This window comes from Myxocyprinus asiaticus, chromosome 28 (assembly GCF_019703515.2).
Source record: "Myxocyprinus asiaticus isolate MX2 ecotype Aquarium Trade chromosome 28, UBuf_Myxa_2, whole genome shotgun sequence".
Lineage (NCBI taxonomy): Eukaryota > Metazoa > Chordata > Actinopteri > Cypriniformes > Catostomidae > Myxocyprinus > Myxocyprinus asiaticus.
In genome coordinates, this window is record NC_059371.1 from 12697728 (window position 1) to 12720153 (window position 22426).

Genomic DNA, 22426 nt, shown 5'->3' on the forward strand with positions numbered 1-22426 from the left:
GCCCCATTATACCCTACTTCATCCGGGGACATGGGCAGTGACTTGTGACCTGAATATATGACGTAATAACAATGGCGAAAATAATTCGCACCATTTAACACAAGGAACAACTTTCTTGGTATATACTGTATATCACTTACAGTAGAAAAGAGCCATCTGACTCGTGGTTCACTGCTATTCTTTTAAATCCAGCTTTTTGAACGTGACGTTGCCTTAACTCAAGGATTGTGCCTCATGGATTATAAGATTGTAAAGTGACCAGTCGATCCGCACTTTAGAATTTTGCCAGAAATAGTATGTCATCTGGGTATTTCTCGCTTACTGTTAATAAATACTGAGGATTCAGACATACTACTCCATTGGCATATTGTTTTTGGCATACTATACTGTATAGTAGGGAAGAGTGGTGTTTGGATGCTGTGAATGTCAGCATAGGAGACCAAAAAGAGAGATTACATGTAGCTGATCGGGTATTTTGCCAGACCTTTTGCTTAAATCAGCAGAAGAACATAAACTTGAATCCTTCCAGTTGTCTGCATATGCTCATGATGTCAGACGACGAAAAACAGCCAGAAAGAGTGTAAACAAAAGCTCTTGCTTCAGACTTACCTGACACCAAGTGCGTGATGACACGATTTGTTGGTGTACTGGAGCCACTTACACATGTCGGTGATGAATAACTATCAATTCATCCACTATCAATCTCCACTTTCACTTTCTTCTTCTTCAATTTTTTTGACGATTCGCATTCTTTGTGCATATCACTACCTACTGGCCAGGGCTGGTCAAAGGTGGAGACTGATAGTAAAAAATGACTTAAAAATGTATCTGTTTCTCACCCACACCTATCATATAGTTTCTGAAGATATGGATTTAATCACTGGAGTCTTATGGATTACTTTTATGCTGCTTTGTGTGCTTTTTGGAGATTTAAAGTTCTGGTCACCATTCACTTGCATTGTATGGACCAACAGCGCTGAAATATTCTAAAAACCTTTGTGTTCAACAGAATAAAGAAAGTCATACACATCTGGGATGGAATGAGGGTGAGAGAATTTTCATTTTAAGGCGAATTACCTTTTGAACTTGTATTGAATTTGGAACATTCCTCTGGTATGTAATTTTCCTTCTCAAATACATGTTTCATTTTAATGATGTTTAGATTTTATTTTTTTACTGAAAACCAAGATTAAGAAAATACATTTTTGTATCTTTAATGTTTCTCACTGGATGGTTAGACTGGAACATGTCCTATAAAAACAGACTCAATAGAGAGATGATTTTATAGGATTGATGCAAAACCAAAACTGTTTAATAGTCTTTTATTGTTCTATATGTTTCTGTGGTGAAAAATGTAAAAATTCGGTGTAACAAAATATGTCTTGACAGTCAACATTTTACAGCGCTAATGTGCATGAATACAAAATGCAAATTTGGGAGTAAACGTTCCTCATTTCTGCAAAGTACTTGTAATACCGTGTGAATTAATATTTTGCACCGAATATTCTATGACAAAGTGAGACAAAGAGTCTTTAGTAAAAGCAATAAAATTTTCAGGCAGAATGAAATGCAAAAAACACAAGCAAAAAGAGAAATAAAAACAAAGCTGTTATCTATAGTATGTACAGTGCAACAGAAGAGCATTTTTAAAATAAACAGGAACTACGTCTACAGTGGAATCATTTTTAGATTTTATTTTTTTTTTTTTTTTAAATCTTAAAAAAAAAAAAATATCATCTCATATATTAGCAGAAGGGTTGTTCTTTAAACAGTAATAATAAATACATTAAGGGGAGTGTCGCATTTTTTGATTTTAATGCATTGTGATAGACAAACTCTTCTTGTTGTTAAATGATCAAAATCATACTTTGGAAGGGGAAACAAAATAAAAACATTCCAAGAATTGTATAAAAATATACTGTACACTGTAGATGAGCTATATCATACTTGAATCATTGTTTTTTTTTAAAAAAAAGCAAATAAGATTAAAATTGCCAGTAAACCTTTTTATGGCTGATATGCAGTTTATGTGCTCTAAAATACTCAGGTATCAGTCGTGGAACACATTCGTAGAATTTTTCCTATTAGTGCAAAGGACAAAAATATAGACCAAACCATTCAATGTTGACCTTTTCCATATAAATGTTTTTTTTTTGTGCCATAGCATGTCGGTTTTAATCAAATGCATGGTTAAACAGAAATATGTTTTCTAGTATATATAGAAGAGTCTGAACATAATTGTTTTGTTTCTGTGTCAATATCTTGCTGAGAGGTGTGCAGATAGGTTACATGATTGCCCACACATGCTAACATGTAACCGAAAATTGTGCTGTCAAGACATCTATCTTGTGACAGGCCGTGAATTATTTATTTTTCTTCAGCAGGAAAAGCAAAAACATTACCTAATCCAACCTTGCAATCCACATTAATTCTAAGGTGCACAAACCAGTCATTTCTGTATGCTTGTTTGATTTGTTGGACAAGCCTTCCAATTATGTTTTATAAAACAAACAAATAACCTCTATGAAAGGGACAAAAAAAAATTATTATTGTCTTACCCTCATGTCATTCCAAACCAGTATGATTTACCTTTGGCATTATTGTTGTCAAAACGGGCATGACATGTTTGTTTTGACATGCCATATTTGAATATACTCAAAGATGAGTGAGATATGATGGCTGTAACTTAGTGAACAAAATTTCAACAAATTTAATTTTTTTCCTCACACAAAGCTATTGTATGGCTCTAGAAAACGTATATGGCACATGCATATAGCACATGAGTGGTATGAACTATTTTGATGGTGCCTTTTGTCATTTTTGGAGCTTGACACCCACTGGTCACCATTCACTTTCATTGTATGGAAATATTCAGCTAATATCTAATATCTCCTTTTGTGTTCCATGAAAGAAAGGTTTGGAATTACATGAGGCTAAGTAAATGACAGAATTTAGCTTTTTCTTTAACCTGTCATTAATTTACGTAATAACACTGTAAAGAGGTGGCCCTTCATGCAACGGCAAACTCTTAAAAAAACAGGCACATTCACTGTGCACCACGCACACTTTTCTTTTTCTCTGTCAAATTGTTTAAAGTCCATAAGAACGAACCAAAATCTTAAGCAGTCACTGAGCGGTGTCCGTTCACCTCCTTGGACACCCTACGTGTGTAATCTGAGTACTCGCCAATGAACGAGCCATCTTCATTGAACTCACAGTCCTTGTCTTCTGATATTACAGAGCTGTCCTCACTGCTATCATCCTCTTTGAAGTCTCCCACAAACAATTGTTGGCTGATCTTCAGAGGTTTCTCATCACTGTCACTGTCAAACACCAAGCAAAATGAGTCAAATTCAGCACATTGTGAGTGAGAAGATGAGACTAGTAGAGAAAGGCAGACAGCATGAGGAAGGAGGGGTGTACAGGGAAGGATGCAATTACTGCTTTCTGCTAATTACTAATTGCAAGGGCTTCAAGGGCTGATGGCAATTGTAAATGTTCTCAGAAGTAGAGAGAGGGAAAATTGCAGAGCACTGGTCACACCAGCCAATGAGAGAACTGACATTAGAGATGCTATTTGTGGTTGTAGACAAACAGCCTGTCAGGTTACTTTAGTCCCTAAGGAATGACGGGACAAACCAAAATTAGCTGCCAATTTACGAGCAGGCACACTGCCAGTGAGCAGGTGTCAATGAGAAGACAGGGGGTCACCTTGTAAGCTCCCAATTACTATGAGACGCCACAATGTCTTGGATACCGATAAAATAAAGCCAGACAGAATATTTATTAAGGTAAACTGACATTTGCCCTCTTTTAATTTTTTGAAATAATTGTCCTGCTGACCAGAGGACAACATTTCACAGTGGAGACTGTGCTGCTTCATCTTTCAGAAACATTGAGAGCTATGTTCACACAGCAAAATACAGTTGTCTGTCCTGTTTGAAGTCTTAAAATGTAGTTATGTGTTATTGTGCATATTGTATATATTTTCAGGCGTCTGAATTTTTGGATGTTTGACAGTTATGTATAGGTTTGCCACTTTTTGAGCTGAAGAACAAAGGACACAATCTCTAAAGTTGTTGGTGGGGCGAGGGTTGGGTTGGTGTGGGCGGTGTTGGGGATGGTGGACATTTCAGACAGTCTCTTATCACACCTGCAACAATATAAGGACATTTTAGCACAATGTGTGGACATTTAGACGGTCCCTTAACAGCATTTGGCAACATTTACAATGTATTAAGGCTTAATCAGCGATCTTGAATGATTTCACTGTGACGCAGACTTTTCATCTTTAAAAACGAGACTATGCCTTATTGGATGGGTGGCAACCCTAATTATGTATATACACTGGTGGCCAAAAGTTTGAAATAATGTACAGATTTTGCTCTTATGGAAAGAAACTGGTACTTTTATTCACCAGAGTGGCATTCAACTGATCACAATGTACAGTCAGGACATTAATAATGTGAAAAATTACTATTACAATTAGAAAAAAATTTCAGAACTTCTTAAACTACTTCAAATAATTCTCATCAAAAAATCCTCCACATGCAGTGATGACAGCTTTGCAGATCCTTGACATTCTAGCTGTCAATTTGTCCAGATACTCAGGTGACATTTCACCCCACACTTCCTGTAGCACTTGCCATAGATGTGACTGTCTTGTCGGGCACTTCTCACACACTTTACAGTCTAGCTGATCCCACAAAAGCTCAATGGGTTTAAGATCCATAACACTCTTTACATCTGTTGTCCAATGTCTGTGTTTCTTTGCACACTCTAACCTTTTCTTTTTGTTTTTCTGTTTCTAAAGTGGCTTTTTCTTTGCAATTCTTCCCATAAGGCCTGCAACCCTGAGTCTTCTCTTTACTGTTGTACATAAAACTGGTGTTGAGCGGGTAGAATTCAATGAAGCTGTCAGCTGAGGACATGTGAGGAGTCTATTTCTCAAACTAGAGACTCTGATGTACTTATCCTCTTGTTTAGTTGTACATCTGGCCTTCCACATCTCTTTCTGTCATTAATAGAGCCAGTTGTTCTTTGCCTTTGAAGACTGTAGTGTGCACCTTTTTATGAAATCTTCAGTTTTTTTGGCAGTTCCAAGCATTGTATAGCCTTCATTCCTCAAAACAATGATTGACTGACAAGCTTCTAGACAAAGCTGTTTCTTTTTTGCCATTTTTGACCTAATATTGACCTTAAGACATGCCAGTCTATTGCATACTATGGCAACTCAAAAACAAACACAAAGACAATGTTAAGATTCATTTAATGAAATAAATAGCTTTCAGCTGTATTTGATATAATGGCAAGTGATTTTCTAGTACCAAATTAGCAATTTAGCATGATTACTCAAGGATAAGGTGTTGGAGTGATGGCTGCTGGAAATGGGGCCTGTCTGGATTTGATAAATATAACTTTTTTCAAATAGTGATGGTGCTGTTTTTTTTTACATCAGTAATGTCCTGATTATAGTTTGTGATCAGTTGAATGCCTCTTTGGTGAATTAAAGTACCAATTTGCTTCCGAAACAGCAAAATCTGTACATTATCCCGCCTGTGTGTGTGTGTGTGTGTGTGTGTGTGTGTATATATATATATATATATATATATATATATATATATATAGATAGATAGATAGATAGATAGATATACACACACACACACACAGTATATATATATACACTGTAAATATGTTTGTCGTCTTTTCCAATTACAATATTTAAGCATTCTTAAATTTGAAAATAATAATAATAATAATGAGACTGCAGAGAATATACTCGATCTTGGATTAAGATTATTTCTCTTACCCTTTTTTTTGTTTGTTTTTTAAAGAACAAACATCAACATTTTGCTTTGATTTATGCTTAACCCTCTTAAGGAACTGCCCCCTCCTATTGTCCTTCAGGTCATTTTTGACTTGTATTGAAAGCCATTAAAAATGCATAAATTCTTGATTACTGTACAGCAGCATTAAAGACCCCCCTTAATGGAAATCTGTTTATTATGATACCGTAAAAAGATACATACTAAATATTAATGGAGTAACATAACTTTTAAATAATAATAATAAAATTAAAATAAACAAATAAATAAAAATAAAAAGTTTAAAACTTGGCCTCAAAATCAATGATTGGCCAAGGATGTCTCAATTTAAATGTATTTAAATCACTTTTGGCAAGTTATAATATCTTAACTATATTATAACATTTGCTGATTTATTCTGCTTGTAGAAAATCAACAGTGTACATTTTAGAGTTATAATTTTAGTACATACCTATTTTACAAAGGAATCTCTATTGATTTTCCTGCAGTCAGAATGGGCCCACTTTGCATGTCCATTGCAACAAATCCATTAATTCCCACTAATGTGGGAACTATTTGTTGCAGTGTTAAAGGGGTTTAGGAAGGTGCCATAATAGATATTTCTGCATTCTAATGTATTAGGAGAAAAATATATGCAATAGGTCTTTTACCTTGTACCTTATCATTTAACATCATGCTAGTAAATTTGTCTACATCATTCATTGAACATTTTACCTGTTCATAACTGTAAAAAATAGTCTCTGTGTGTGTTTGTGTGTGTGTGGACATGTGTATGTGTGCACAAACCCCATACGAGAGGAAAGTATGCAATTTGTGGAAAAGATGCCATACCCAGTGAAACAGGTTGGGAAGCTAGATAATAGTATGGGAAAATCTGTAATATGTTTAGATAAAATTTCATTCATAGATATACATAAAACTAGTTAAAGCTTTTTAACATCCAGAAATTCCAAAATTGACCTGTTAGGACAATGGAAGGAACAATTTGTTTTAAATTATTATTTCTATTAAACAATTATATTTAAAAAAAATGTCATATAACCTTGGTATACCAGAATTAAATGCATTCTATGTTTTAGTACATCACACGCATGATATTAATGGTGTAACATGATGGACCAGCTCTTTTATTCCCCAAAGTGAAATAAATCAGTGGCCTTCTTCTGTGTGCCAGTGTAATGCAGTTTTGAAATCCTCTGAGGCAACCGTCATACACCACAGCTGGTGCGGGACACACTTTCCTATCTTTTTTTTTTCTGTTAGCAGATGTCTGAGTGTGTCTGGCACTGTAATGCGCTGTAACTCCCCAAACAAGGTGAGAGTACAGATCAGACTCCCAGCCTCTGCTGAGGCTGCATTTCTTTCCTGAGGGAGGAATAAAACAGGGATCGCTGTGTCTAAGTGTAATGAGATGGAAGCACATTTGCGGATCCGAGCTGCTCCGTATGCAAGTATACAGGTTATTCACACATGCCCCCACCCTTCTCGCCTCTGGTCTGTTTTCTCCCAAGTTTTTTTATGCGCTCTAAAAATGAGAAGGATCAGGTTGTGTTGAGAGTAGCACTGAGCCGTGATGATTAAAGAGCTCTCAAAATACATAGAAAGATTTGTTTTTAAGGGCATGTGGCTATAAACTATCAAACGATAGTGCCATCTGTGCCTTATGATGTCACTGCTCTGTGTAGTGCCTTATTAAGGGTTTAAAACCATGATGAGGAGACAGCAAAATGTTGCAAAAGAGAATAATGCATGCACTAGCTTCTGTTCAGCAAGCTCTACAATGTAAATATGAAAAATTAAAAAAAAAAAAAAAAAAAAAACCTGAATTCTGATTAAAATGATCATTTACTCACCCTCATGTCATTCCATGTTGATTTATTTTGTTTTCCTTTGTAGAACAAAAAAAGGAGAAAATTGTGAAGAATGTTACAATGACCACCTCTGTCTCCATTAAAGTATCATAAAAGTAGCCCATAAGACATGTTCACTAATATCATTTGCATGAGGAATAGACCAAAAAAATCTTTATTCACTGATAATCTTCCCCTCTGCTGTAGTTCTCAAATCTCATTGAGACTTCCACATAGGACTGGGTATTGATACAGATTTTCTGATTAGATTCCGATGTACAAGCTGTCAATTCAATTCTCATTTTGATTCAATTCGATTGGTGGTAGGTGGTGATATGGACTCATGAACGGCACTAGTCACCTGATGTGTCAAATCATGCCATACTTCTGTTAAAGGAATCTGGGTTCAATACAAGCTCTATAAATATAAGGTCAATCGACAGCATTTGTGGCATAATATTGATTACCATAAAATAATTTTGACTTGTCTCTCATTTTCTTTAAAAAAATAAAAAAATAAAATCTGGGTTCCAGTGAGGCACTTACAATCATGGCCGCCACCGCCAGTATTGCCATTGCAATACTACTTTTAGTTTAAGTATTGCCCACAATACTACTTTTCTCCATTATTTTGGCTTCATTAACCTGCATTTTTAGCTCTGGTAGTTCAAAATAGAATCCACATATGTGATGCAGTCCTGACTTTACCTTTCACGTTGTGATTGGAATTGTTGTGATTGGTCAAAATCAATTGGTTGCCCTGCTGCTTAACTGAATGTGCTGCTTCAGAGCAGCTGTTATTTACCGCCCGGAGAAGATGAGAAGCATGAGCAACGTATGTGAGAGGATGAAATAGCTATCTGTAATACATATTGATTATTTGTTTATAGAGTATTATAGATTTAGACATTTACCACTTAATTTTTAACGTTGTTTTATTCTAAAAGACTAACATTTAACCATACATGTGTACAGCATGGCTCAGTGTAGTAGCCAACATACTCACATTTAACTTGATAACCAGCGAAAATGTGTCAGGAGTAATAAAACAAAATGTGGATTGTCATATCTAGCATTATGCAAATTTGCTTGTATGTTTAATTTGCTTGCTAGCTTGTCAAATATTGGCTGTTGATTAACTTCTGAGCTTTTTTCTATGCAGGAGTGGAAAATGTTAGTTAGCTAGGTTTTTGTGAGCCATTTCCAAAGCTACCATGAAGCACACACATGCAGCTCAAAAGAGCAAAGTTTATTCCTTCAAAAGATTTGTCAAGGCTAAAAAGGCTAAAAGATTATGTCAAGAAATAATTTTAAGTGACTTGAGGTGGGCAATATACCGATTACATTGATATATGGACAGAAATGTGTCAACCACAAGAAATTATCATGTATCCTTGCTATCGAGGTGACACAAAGTGCCGCCATTTGGTAGGGAATGTGCATTTGTAGACATTGTTATTTGGTTGTGCGTTATTTTTCATTTAAATGTGCACTTTTCTCGGCATACAGCACGGGAAGAGTGAAGACACCTAAAGATGCTTAAAATGAAAACTGACTGAAATTTAAAAATTAAAGCAGACATTGGTAGTATTTTATTCAGCAATATTTAAGTTTGTAAATATTGAAACAAAGAGCTTGCTAACTAATTATTAAAAACGATATTTTATTTAAGTCCTTTCATTGGACATAGTGGAGATGGAACTTCTACCATTGCTCTGGACATTGTTTAATAAAAAAGGAACTTGATTCTTTCAGAAGTTTAATCACTTTCCAATTAAATGTATATCATGCTACATGGTTAACCATGCTTATATCACCCACCCCTAAAAGTGACAATTACAAACATCAAACTTAATGAGTGTAGTAAGATGTCAGACTAAATGATAAGTCATGTTTTTGCAAACAGACAGCAGCAACAAGTGGAGACAGCTCATATCTCATCACCCATCACTGAGAGTTTGAACAGGTTAGTAAATAGTTTAGTAAATTAGATGAAGTAAATGTTCAAAACAAGTAAGCGATGATTAGAATCATTAAACCTAAAAACACCTTAAAACAAAATGCAGCAGACAGTGAAAAAAAGTCACATTTATAATCCCCTCAAAAAAATAAAAATAAAAAAATAATCTTGAACTGTTCAATTATCTATATTAATATATAATTTTATGTTGTTTGCAAAAAAACAAAACCCGTTAAAAGTGTAAAAGTTTGGCAATACTACCTTGTGGCATGTGATGGCACCCCGCTTGCAATGGAAGTGAATGCGATCAATCCGTAAACATTAAAATACTCACTGTTTCAAAAGTATAGCCACAAGACAAAGTTTTACAACTTTGTTGCCATGATGATGTAATGCCAACAAACCATAAAATGACTGTAAAAATGACTATTTAAACAACTTTACAGCTCAAATAATACACAAGTTTTAACAGAAGAATTAATGCAAGTACTTTTATGAAATAAGCTTCAAATTTCTACCTTTTTAACCCTTCAAAAAATTGACCCCATTCACTTCCATTATAAGTGCCTCACTGTAACCCAGATTTTTGCTTTTACATAAAAGAAATAAATGTTTGTGATAATCAACATTATGCCACAAATGATGTCGATTGAGTTTAATTTGTATTGAACCCAAAATATTCCTTTAAGATGTTCTGATTGATTGATCAATGAGCTTGTTAAGTAATTAATGAGATGATTGTGTTTGTTGTGCGTTCTAATCAGTTGTAATTGGAAGTCTACTCCTACACCAGGGAATGAACCTATGAACTCTCTGCACAAGCAAACTAGACAAACGCTGAGGAAGGCCGTAAGTCTGAAATGTTTGTCCTGTTTCTGCTGAATGGTGAAAAAATAAAATGGGGGAAAAAAAATTGAAAGAAGGAGAGCGGGTCATTTCTTTTGTAACTGACCAAATTAAATTCCAATTCATGTGGGTATGTTTCAGTTATATTCATTATGCTTACATTTTAAGGAAATTCTCTCTCAACTAACACTGTTAATTAGACAGGGGACCTTCTAACTTTGTACATTATGAAAATATTGATTTTATAATTTTATCATTTCTCACATTTTAGCCTTTTAAAAATGTCCAAATTATCACTATGATTGCCTGAAATTGCATTTATATGTAATATCTCATTGTAGAGGGTTCCACCTCCTAGAGTAAAAATTACAGCTATACTGGGATTTTAAAGAGCACCTATTATGGTTTTTCAAATATTACCTTTCATGCAGTGTGTTATATAGCTGTTTGTGAATGTAAAAAAGTCTGCAAAGTTTCAGAAATCAAAGTGCTCAAAATATGGAGTTATTGACACCCAAAAGAAAGAACAGATTCTGAACACCTGAAACACGCTGTTAGTAATTCCAGATTTACTTCCTGTACTAACCTACGTAATTTGATAACAAAAAACCCGCCTCTGGTCTGTTTACATGTACAGCCAGTGCACGCTGTTAGTTGTTAGCCTCTGCTAACTGGCTAACTCACGTTATTGTCAAACTACATATAAACTTACCACTGAGAAACGTCCTATTCTCGTTGTGCTTGCGATGGTGGTTCGGTTTGATCTTCCAATGTATCGCTATCGGACCCGGGCTCAAATTGGTAAGGTAAAACAGACATTTTTTCAGATGGAGCTGAAACTCGGATATGGTAGTGGGTGTTTCCTTTCACAACAGACTGGGACATCTGACCAATCAGAGCAGAGTAGGCTCTCTGAAAGGAGGAGTTTAGAATGAATCCTTTAGAACGGATCACTGAACGAGTCGTTTGTGACACTGGGAAAAAAAAGGTAATGCTGCAATTTAAATTATGAGAAAATGTAAGTGTTTTTTGACCTTGGATGCATGTATATCTACAGTATGAGACCTTTAAAACAAAATTAGGCACGTTTAAAAACCATAACAGGTGCACTTTAAGAATTAATATCGGGTTGTTCAAATGAAAATCGCAATTAATCTGAAAATCTCTCTTTTTTCCCCATCCCCACACATATATATATAAACTTGTTGTGTCGTGATCAGTAATGTGAGAGCTTATGGTGTTCTACATCACTGAGTACGTATACATGCACACCAACAGGTTAATATACACCAAAAATCAGCTAATTAAAAAATCTGACAATGCAAGAAAACCACATTTACATAAGATTTGTAATCATCAGGCTTTTCTCTGTTTTTGATATCAAAATCTAAACAGGCATGCTCACAACACTTAAGAACACAGATAGTGTAAAGGTGTTGACATGCAATGTGAAATCAGGGTAATGGGCAAAAAACTACACGTATAAACAGTTTGTGACCCTAACCCGATAAAGACAAACTGCTTAGGGAATTTACATGACCACAAAGCATATCTGGTATAAGTATGTGCATGTAAACGTGCTCATTGACATCATGATTTTCACGCAGCATTCTGTATTTGAATACACATGAACATGAATGAGATTTGAGAGCTGTGGCAAAGGGAACTTAAATGTCTCTTTCTTACATCAAGCTTTGATACAGTTTCAGTAGACTTATAGACATAAATATAGTGCACAAATAGTTAGTACCAATTTAATGGTGCTTTTTTGTCCTGTAGAGCTTTAAAGCCTGTGGTCATTGCATGCTTTCTTTGTATAGAAAAGATTTGTATGGACATTCTTCAAAATGTCTCCTCTTGTATTCCACAGAAGAAAGTCATATAGGTTTGAAACAGCATGTGGAAGAGTAAATGATAAAGTTAAATGTTTGGATGAACTAATGTAATTTATACAATTTGGTTTCTGGGTCAGCACACTGTCTTGTTCAAAGATCAGCACCTTGTCAACCCATCATTGCCCTCTGACTGGTTGATGGTGTTCAAAGAACAACGTTCATCCAGGAACACGTCCTACTTGTGTAAATCACATTGTTAACTATATATAACACAACTACATACATTTTACCAATAGTTTACAGGCTGAACACAGTATGTTACAACTACAAACATACACCACTACACTAAAAATCAGTCTGGTGAACTAAACAACAGCTTCACCTGAGTGTGTAGTCTAAACAGAACACAGAGTCAGTTCAAACTCCCGGAGCAATGCTCTCCGTGTGGCTCCGAGCAAATGTCATGCATGTAAGGTTTGTTTGCAGAAGAGACAGGCATTAAGGGATAAAGTTATGGGAACTCACTGAGATGAAGATCTTGTGTCAAGATCTAAAACAGAACTAGCGAGACTCTCTGACCTGTATTCGCAGGGAGTTTCTTCGCTCATGGCTCGAGATTCTGGATCAGAGGGAGATTCCTCTTTTTCCTTCACTGCAAAGAAAAATGTGGAAAGATTATAAAGATTGAATATATTGGACTTCAAGGAGAGTGCTTTGTTCACTGGTTTTTCTCAGTGGCTTTTTAAGTAGCCTCTAAAATCTTTGAAATCTCCCACCTTGATATAATTTCAAAGAGGAAAGTGTTTTGTTGTGTGAATGCGCATCAAGGGCGATGACTGCCATTTAGATCAACTGCTTTGTGTACAGAACTACAGACATACAATGACAAACTGGTCAATGGCTTAAAAAAATATATATATAGTCTTTTTTTTTCAGCTTGTAATGTGTTTTAAGGTAGTATTGCTTACAGCAATAGTAGTACATGCTTAAAGGTGTTCTAAGCAGGTGTTTCACCTTTAACGGCCCATAAGTTCTTATGCATTTTGCAGCATGCAAGAATCTTTCATTGTTACGTGCCCTTCAAAAACATTTTTTTTTTAATCCTGTAAAGCTATTTCTAATTTATTAAAGTTCTTTTTTACAAATACAGAAGTGAATAACATAACAAGAGAGTCTAAAAGGGTTATGACAATTAGACTAGTCCCTTTACAAACAAATGGGGATTCTCAGCTAATTACCTTTTGCACTTTGAAACATCTGAAGTCAGAATGAGGCTGAGCTGTTTGGTTGTATTTAGATGGTGGAAGTTTAAACGGGAAGTTTTGTGAAAAATTATGGTGTAAAATTCATAGGAAAATATTCAGTCTGCATTTCTATTTCAATCTATTTCTAGATCACTAATGAAATGTAAGCAAATTTGTCAAATTGACCATGCTAACTTAGGGTGATCATATTGTGGTTTTCCAACAAGAGGGCACTGCACTGGAAGTTAATAAATTAAATTATTTTTGCTTGAGGGAATGAACTATATAATAGGACGCATTTGGTTCAATAACTGGAGAAGAACCTCTCGCCAAACCCACTTGCGCCTAGACTTAGCGCATGCTTGCACAAAAATACTAAAACATCATGGCCATGCCTATTGACTTTGCTCTTATGACATACTATGTCATAGCGCTTAGCACTAGTGCTCTTAAAATAGGGCCCTGTATGTTTTGTATTTGTATTAGATATGAAAGCTAAGGTGATTACAGGTCAAGAAAGCTCAGGATTTCTGTGTGACTCAATTAATAATAAGCATTGTAGGATGGTGCGACAGAACAGCTAAACAAAAGCAGCATACTAAGATCAAGACACCTTGACCACAGACCACTGAGAGCTAAGCAAAGTGGTTTCTTTCCCTCAACTACACATACTGTAACTGTGGGAGCTCATAGTGACCTTAAAAGGGATTCATGTCTTACCTGCATATTTGCCACCTATGTTCCTGAGCACAAAACAGCCGATGAGGACTATTAGAGTTAGTATAGCCATTGCACACATCATCCCCACAAACCACTCCTGAGATGGCAAGGCTTGTTTACTGGACACTGCAAGAACAAAGGAGAGTTACCACCTCATTTTTATTTATTTTTTTCTTTTAATGAACAACATTACACTAATGTCGACTGGAAAGCACTGAAAAAATAGGGGAAATTGGTGAGTGTTGTAGCACGAGGTGAGTTGTAACACCATCAATTTAAAGGGACAGTTCTCCCCAAAATAATAATTCTCTCATCATTTACTCACTCTTATGCCATTTCAAACCCGAATTACTTTCTTTCGAGCCTTTAGGTGACTGCAGATGGCAAGATTTATATTGAAAAAGGAGTTACATTTTGGTCTGTTCTAACCCAAAACTGATCGTATCACTTCAGAAGACATGGATTAAACCACTTGAGTCATATGGATTACCTTTATGGTGCCTTTATATTCTTTTTGGAGCTTGGACAATTGACATGCACTGTATGGATATATTCACATCATATCTACATCAAAATATCTTTGTGTTCCACAGAAGAAAGAAAGTTTAAGACGGCATAAGGGTGAGTGAATGATGAGAGAATTATCATATTTTGGGTGAACTATTCCTTTAACAAACAGGGGCTGACAATGAAAGTTGTCAGTGTAAAAATATGATGGATTTTGAGGTAAGAAACTGTAATTACTGTAAATGTCTGGTTTATAATTTGATTTGCAATAATGTTATTTAACGTTAAATGACAGAACTGGTATCAGCAGGTTCTCTATCTTACTTTGATATTTAACATACATACAAACTTTTCAAACAGTAAAAAATAAAAAAAAATAAAAACAAATAGAAATATCATGGCTGACAAGACGTGAAAGGTTGTAAATCTACTTTCCAATCTACTTCTATAGGACACACAAAGACTACATAAAATGGGACAGTGAATAGGCCTACATTTGTTAAGGGATAAAGTGCAGATTTCTAAACTACTTTGTAGCAGACAAAAACAGGAATATTACTTGAAAGTTTGAGATACTGAGTTGCCAACATTAAACCAAATGAGTTTCAACATCCCCCGGTCTCCCCTACTGATATCTTGTTGAATTAGTAGATAAGAAAGATGATGTCGTCAAATGGCATTTTTAAGTATGATGATTCCTGTGTCATCATGTGATGTGGGCTGTCCAATTTGACTAATAAAAAAACCTAATGTTGATGAGTATCTATGATTTAAAATTGGATGCCCACTAAGATGGAAGCACTTCCTGTACATTTTTTAAAGAAGGAATGCAAACAATGGGATTTTATCAATGAGATGGGATTTTAGATTGACATACCTTTACTGGCTCTGTTCCAAAACCTAGTCTTCTGCCTACAGTATGTATCTTGGAACGGTCAACAAAGAGGACTGTTTGAATGCAAGTGAATGGAGAAGAAGCCTAAGACTGCTGCATAAACTGTTTTTGTGTGGAAACACTTCATCATGTAATGAATTGACTGACTGGGTGCAAATTTTTGCCATGATATATTCATTTGTAGAGGATTTTATTTGCAGTTTTAGAAGTGAAGTCTGGAATTTTTATATAATCTAAAATACTGCTCAATGTTTATGGAAAATAAGATAATCTGAAAGTTGGCTGGAAAAAACTTCAGATTGTTGCATACCATATCTGTCAATTTAATTTCACGTGTTGATGGATGCCTCTTGACTTTTCCAAGATGGTGGATGCAGTGACGTATCGCAGTCCATAAGAACAGCTGCTAATAAACTATCTATGTATAGATTTCTATGATAGCGCTCCTCACGCGAAGCATACACGAGACACATTAGCATGTTGTAAAGCTAATTGCGTAATACTCTAATACAGTAGGACATAACAGTCTCCATCAGTCTTTTTCAGCTGCCTTGGTACCGTAAGTATTTTTCCCATTTATTTTTTCTACTGGGATATCATAAAATCCTTCATAAAAGAGTTCTAAGCCATGAATCAAACCAACCAGCTCTGAGATGAATCACATCATTAAAAACTTTGATTTGAAGCAAAAAAGAATATATGAAAATCGGGCAAAAAGACAAAGGTATAAGACAATGCCCTTAACGTCTTTAATGAGAGAATGAACTACAATCCCATGAAGCTTTACAAATTATGTAATCGAATAAAACCTATGGAAACTTTTTAAACTATTCATTTAAAGATGTTAATTATATGAACATAAACAAAATATTTAAATTTTATTGCAAAAATTTCAGATTTATGCAAATATATAATTAGCTTGAGAGTGTAGGGAGACCGAATCGATTGTGTCATTCACAGAGCTCATTTGGAGCACTTTGTTTGCCATGATTCTCTGACTGGTGGCTTGTTTCCCTTCAAGATCATTGGTAGTGTAGTTCTTCACCAGGAATTTAAACACAATTTAAAAAAATGAAGATGAAATAACACAGACTGATGGCTTCAACAGATGCATATTCCATCGATTAACAACCTTGGAGCTCACGCCAGGTCTGTCTTTAAAGGTTTATAAGTTTTCCAAAGGAGAAAATGAATGGGATTTTACTGACGGAACCACACTAAATAGTCATTTTTTTTTTTTAGATTTAACTACTTTTATGAACACTTTTTGTTGTTTAATGAATTATACAGTATATCAACTTTCCTCTCATCTTGTTCACCATCTTGGACAGAATATTTTCAGAGCTCTTCGCAGTGAATTCTGGGATTGCCTTCTTCATGAGGGATTCATAAAAGGCAGTATCGGGAGCAGGCCTATAATGCCTTAAAATGGTGCCTATGTAGGCAGCTCAACAAATTTTGGAACAGAGCATTAATTCTACCATTAACCTTTCCTTGGCCTTGCGTGACTCTCTGACTCATTTAGAACCATTTTAAAAATGGGTCAAAATTACCCACAAGACCAAGAAAGGGCTAATGTTGTTCTCTATTGCTGTACAGGCTAGATTCTCTAACTTTTCACCTTTCTTAGTCTCGAAAACCTCCTCAAAAATACTAGAAGCATCAACCCTGCGTGAAGCCAGCAGCCGCACTGTGTACATAGTTCCTGGGCTGAGACCTTCAATGAGGTGGAAGCCTTTAGATGTGTTTACAGCATCTGAAACCTGACAGATCCCATCACCTGAAGGAATAACCACATAACCAGATAGTGTTAGGCCACAACCCAATGGCAAGAGGTGGAATCCATGATAGTGCAAAGCGACGCTTTGAAAAGTGAGAAAAGTTTAAACTATTGTAAAACAATCAGGGCTGTGCATCATTCAGAACTGAATTGAGAATGTTTTTTAAATTCCACTTCCATTCCTGAATTTAAACTGAGGTAGCAAACACTATACAGCATTGGAATTGGAATTTAAGGATGTACAATTAAAATTTCATAAACAGAGAACACCTATGAGGTTGTCTGTTCTTATATAATGTTATATAATTCCAATTGAAGCATTGCCAATTTAATTTAAAAAATCCAACTCATTAATTCAAAGGAAGCAATTCTTGAGTTCTGAATTGTCAGTTCAAAACCACGCTATGAATACACTGTACAGCTTATTTTGAGTTCAATTTTGCAAACATTATCTTATGTAATTGAAGCTGACAGAGCAGTGGGAGGAGAGAGTTCCTTACGGTCATTCATTACTACAACATAGAGCTCAGAATCAGAATGTTCTCCTTTGGTTCTCCAGCTGATTCTCACAAAGGTGTCACTTATAAAGGTGGATATGTTGAGCATAGCTGAGAGAGAGGGAGTGAGAACAAAAGACAGAAAAGATTCTGGAAAGATTAGTTCCTGCAAAAGAAACCCAGTACACCATTACATCAGAGTAGCCTTAGGAAGGAATATAGATGATACAGCCATTATTATTCTACATGAATACATTAAGTCAACATGAAACTGTATTTCCAACCCATTTTACGTCAGTAATGTGAAATATTTGCGAGTGAAACAATATATTCAATGAGAAACAAATGTAGGACTTGATTTTATCGATCAGGAATTGACTGAATCATGAAATGTGGTCTCTACTGTATATGATATGTAGTTGGAGGGGAATGGTTGAAAAATAAGAAGACTTGGTGATGTCAGCTGAAATGGAAAGTTGTTTCAGAGGAGCAATTTATTTCAGCCAGAAAACAAGCATTTTAAAATTGAATAGCGTGCACTGATCCTTCAAAATAAGACTGTGAATGTGTATTAAGAAAGAATATATTTTGATTTCATGTTGACTTTAGATATGAATTTAACCCAAGTATGGAAATGTTGAAATATGAAGTTATGAAAATTATGATTTACAGATAGATGAGTGGATGGATACCTAAAATAGGAAAGGTGGCATTGACAGAAGGAGTAACTGTATTAGGTGAGGAGAAAGAGAAAGTTTGCCCTGCAAGAGAGAGAGAGAGAGATTTCAGACCATATGCAAAGACTACTAGGCAATGTTAGGACTTTGAAATCTATTCAGTGTCCTTGTCAATGCAAAAAAACTGTACAATCCTGCATTATTGATTATCATCCTGCATTATTTACTAGTTAAGAGTTTTGGTTTATCAAAATCTAACAGAATAATAAGTGAGATACACGAAACTATAATTTATAGCCTCAAATCAACTTTTACTGTACATGAACAATAATAATAATAATAAGGAATGCATGTCAAATCTGTGTTTATATACATTTATTTTTGATGCCCAGAAGGGATTTTGGGTGAAAGAAATCCAGAGCCACAAAAAAGTTCAATCTGTCAAGAACAGACACTAAATGTTTGATGTTGTATTTGTTCAAATGACTATAAGTCCACAGCTGTTGAACGGAGTTTTTCTGTCAGCAGCGAAACCAGTTTTGTCAACAATGATAAAGACAGTATGTTTTTGCAGCATCTTTAGCAGGGGCTCAGGGAGAGTACTACTGCTCCTCAGAGGAGCTTTTAAAAGACAAACGCAAACACTGACAACACCCAAGGTGAAATCAACTTGAACATGAGCTGTCACTGTGTGGAATTTTGATGGAACAGTATGCTCATTTTTGCAGAGAATACATAGTATAGTATTAGTTCTTACACTGAATACAGAGTTATGTAATGCCTTTTGATACAAATAAAAAAAACTAATGGAGCAACAACAAAAAGATTGCTACTATTTATGTGACTAAAATTATTACTACTGGCACTACTGCTAGTATGACTAATGTTATGACTGGAATGCTTTCCCATGCCATTATGAATTACTATAACTACTGGCATTATCTGGCATGACTGATGATGAGTTGTTATAGGCATTATAAACTAGGAATTGAAGGGGTCATTTAATATATATTTTCATGACTATTTCACCCACCCCACCACCAACTTCTTCCAATTACTTGGAATATGATGCACAAGTTGCATGGATATTTTTTTATGATCTTTTTGGATCCTATTTTATTTTTTAAAGTTAGTCCCTTTTAACTGCCATTGTATTGAAAAGATGGACCAAAATATTCATAAAAATGTATCCTTTTGTTTTCCACATAAGAAAAAAAAAAAAAAAACATGGGTTCGGAATGACTTGGATGTGAGTAAATTATAACAGAAATTTCATTTATGGATTTTCAAGTTCCAAAACTTTTGAAACAGTTAAGTGTTAACGGTAGGCCTACATCAAGCTCGTTTATCTCAAAAGATAATATAATTTGATTCCTCAAGTCCTCAACAAAGCAACAAATGACATCTGCTAGTGCATACTCAACTCAGCAGATGTCAGATGTTAAAAATTTATCTTGAAAAGACAAAACACATGATCTCTGATATGAACTTTTGACTGTCTGACAGACAGGTGAGCTGCATAATACTGATGACAGACTTCTTCAACATTTCCTTCAATGCTTTCAGAATGACTTGGCTTTGTGACCATAAGCTAATACTGAGATGTTTTACTGATACATTAGTCTTAAAGATTACCATTTAGTAGCAAGGTCACTTAATAAATGCAGATGTCATGGCATTTATGCTTGCAAAGGTTACATTAGTACAAAAAGAAAATAAGTTGCTACAGTATGTGCTACAGTGCCAACTAAGCTGCAAGAAGCTACAAAAGACAGACAGTGATACATACTGCTCTCTGTCGAAGTCTCAGCGGAGGTTGCAGAAACTTAAGGACAGATCAGAATGAGAATATAAGATATATATATATATATATATGTAAAAAAAGAAAATGCAATTCTTAACAAAATTGTGCGAAAAATGCTCAGCATGTTGCACAATCACCCATTAATTAAAAACAGACATCTGTACAAAGATATTTGTAAAGGCACCACATATTGTTTGTATCAACATTCATTCGCCAATAATTAGTCACTCTTCATTGGTCAATGATTCACTATAGTAGGAATGGGTTATGATGGTCGACTAGTTATTGAACAAACGACTAATCGAATCGAGAATTAGTGAGGTCGACTAGTTTTAACTAGATTTTAAAATATTTTTCAGACAGTGCTAAGAGCATGCTGTACTTCAGCTGTTAGATGGTTTGCACTTTAAAGCCCTCTGCATTTTTAAATACATCCACGTCTTTTGATGTTGTTTCACATCTCATGCTGTTTTATTTTTTAGCATCCTCCCTTGAGCAGTATGTATTGATGTAAAAAATAGTCAAACCAATCTAGCTTAATCTAGCTGTTTTGAATAAAAAAAACATGTGTCAAATAAAAATCCTAATAAATACGTCCAATCTGTGTCAGGTGAACCCAAACCAGCCTAATAAACAGTGTGTGAGACCAATTAGTTGACTAGTTGTTCAGGCAACCTGCCGGCTAGTTGATTTTAAAAATACTGTCTTTAGTTTTGCTCGTCCCCATACAGTAGGCTGCTTCTAGGATTTTGAGGAGTGCAGATATCATTCTTTCCTTTTGTTCATAAGATCACAGTGAGTCTTGATTGTTAGCACTATCACTCTCATGTATGCAACAACATCTTTCCAAAAGCAAAGATGATTGTTCCAAAACTGCTGCTTAATATCTTTACTAGTATCAGTTTTCCACTGAATTCAGAGTCAGATTCTAACACCAGATTCATTGGTGCACAGGGGACTCTGCATAACTGTTGCTGCGGGGCACACTTACACGCTTCAGACACGGTGCCTCCTTCCTCACTGACGGCTGACCCGCAGCCCACCTCCGTGCATGCACTCAGGTAGAACTTGTACCAGTTGTCTTCCCCCAGATCAAGCAACACCCACTGTGTCGTTTCTGGAGTGCTAATATTCACTGAGTTCAGTTTGCCAAGGGTCTCGTTAACTACAAGAACAATATAAAAAGTGATCAAAAGTTTGGCACTTGGATGATTTTAATATTGGAGTGAAAGTCATTGTTTATTTGCTCTACATAGTGTATAAATCTTGGAAGGTTACATGGATAATGTCAAATTCTGAGATGTGGTGATGTGATAAACCTGAGAGTGTCATACTTGTCTGGTATTGCAGTAAGTAACCCGTGAGAAAGCCATTGGCTTCATGTGGAGGCGCCCACACTAGCGTGATGGAATTTTTCTGAAAGTTTGTGGCTCGCAGTATGGGAGGTTGCTCAGGAACTGTGGGAAGATGTCAGGTGTAACTGGTTAAGATGCACCTTAAATTAGGAATGTCTGTATTCCACACCAAGTCAGACTTACAAAAAACTTAAAGCCAGAGTTATAATTTGTAATTTAATGTCATTACATTAGAAAACATACGCACACCTTTTTTAAGCAAAATATTTCACAAATAGAAGTTTGTTAGTTTTATTATTATTATTATAATAAAGATTAAATAAAAATGAAACCCCAATTCCGAAAAACTTTGGACAGTATGGAAAATGCTATAAAAAATGAGTGATTTTTTTATTCAATTCACTGCTATATTGAAAGCACTACAACTACATAATATTTGATGTTTTATCTTGTGAATGTGTGTGTGTACATATATATATATATATATATATATATATATATATATATATATACACAGTATATACCACAACATTAAAACCACCTGCCTAATATTGTGTAGGTCCCCCTCATGCCACGAAAACAACAGCATATTCTTCTCACCACAATTGTACAGAGCAGTTATTGGAGTTAC

At 35.3% G+C, this 22426-nt stretch overlaps 1 protein-coding gene across 8 annotated transcripts in view; it reads right to left on the reverse strand.

Annotated features, from left to right (window-relative positions):
* Nucleotides 1-1446: 1446 nt before the first annotated feature.
* Nucleotides 1447-22426, reverse strand: part of LOC127419264 (neural cell adhesion molecule L1-like protein) — a 97936-nt gene continuing 76956 nt past the window's right edge. For 3 of the 8 annotated variants that reach the window (XM_051660527.1, XM_051660532.1, XM_051660528.1), the window contains 8 exons: nucleotides 21775-21897; nucleotides 21432-21605; nucleotides 18652-18720; nucleotides 17963-18070; nucleotides 17304-17462; nucleotides 14281-14406; nucleotides 12896-12968; nucleotides 1447-3323 (listed from right to left, as the gene is read on the reverse strand). In XM_051660527.1, coding sequence (XP_051516487.1) covers nucleotides 3119-3323; nucleotides 12896-12968; nucleotides 14281-14406; nucleotides 17304-17462; nucleotides 17963-18070; nucleotides 18652-18720; nucleotides 21432-21605; nucleotides 21775-21897 — 1037 coding nt within the window. In that variant the 3' untranslated portion in view covers nucleotides 1447-3118. Of the gene's footprint in view, nucleotides 3324-7678; nucleotides 7714-12895; nucleotides 12969-14280; nucleotides 14407-17303; nucleotides 17463-17962; nucleotides 18126-18651; nucleotides 18721-21431; nucleotides 21606-21774; nucleotides 21898-22426 lie in introns of those variants that run through there. The other 5 variants (XM_051660531.1, XM_051660529.1, XM_051660530.1 and 2 more) reach the window with 5 other exon arrangements.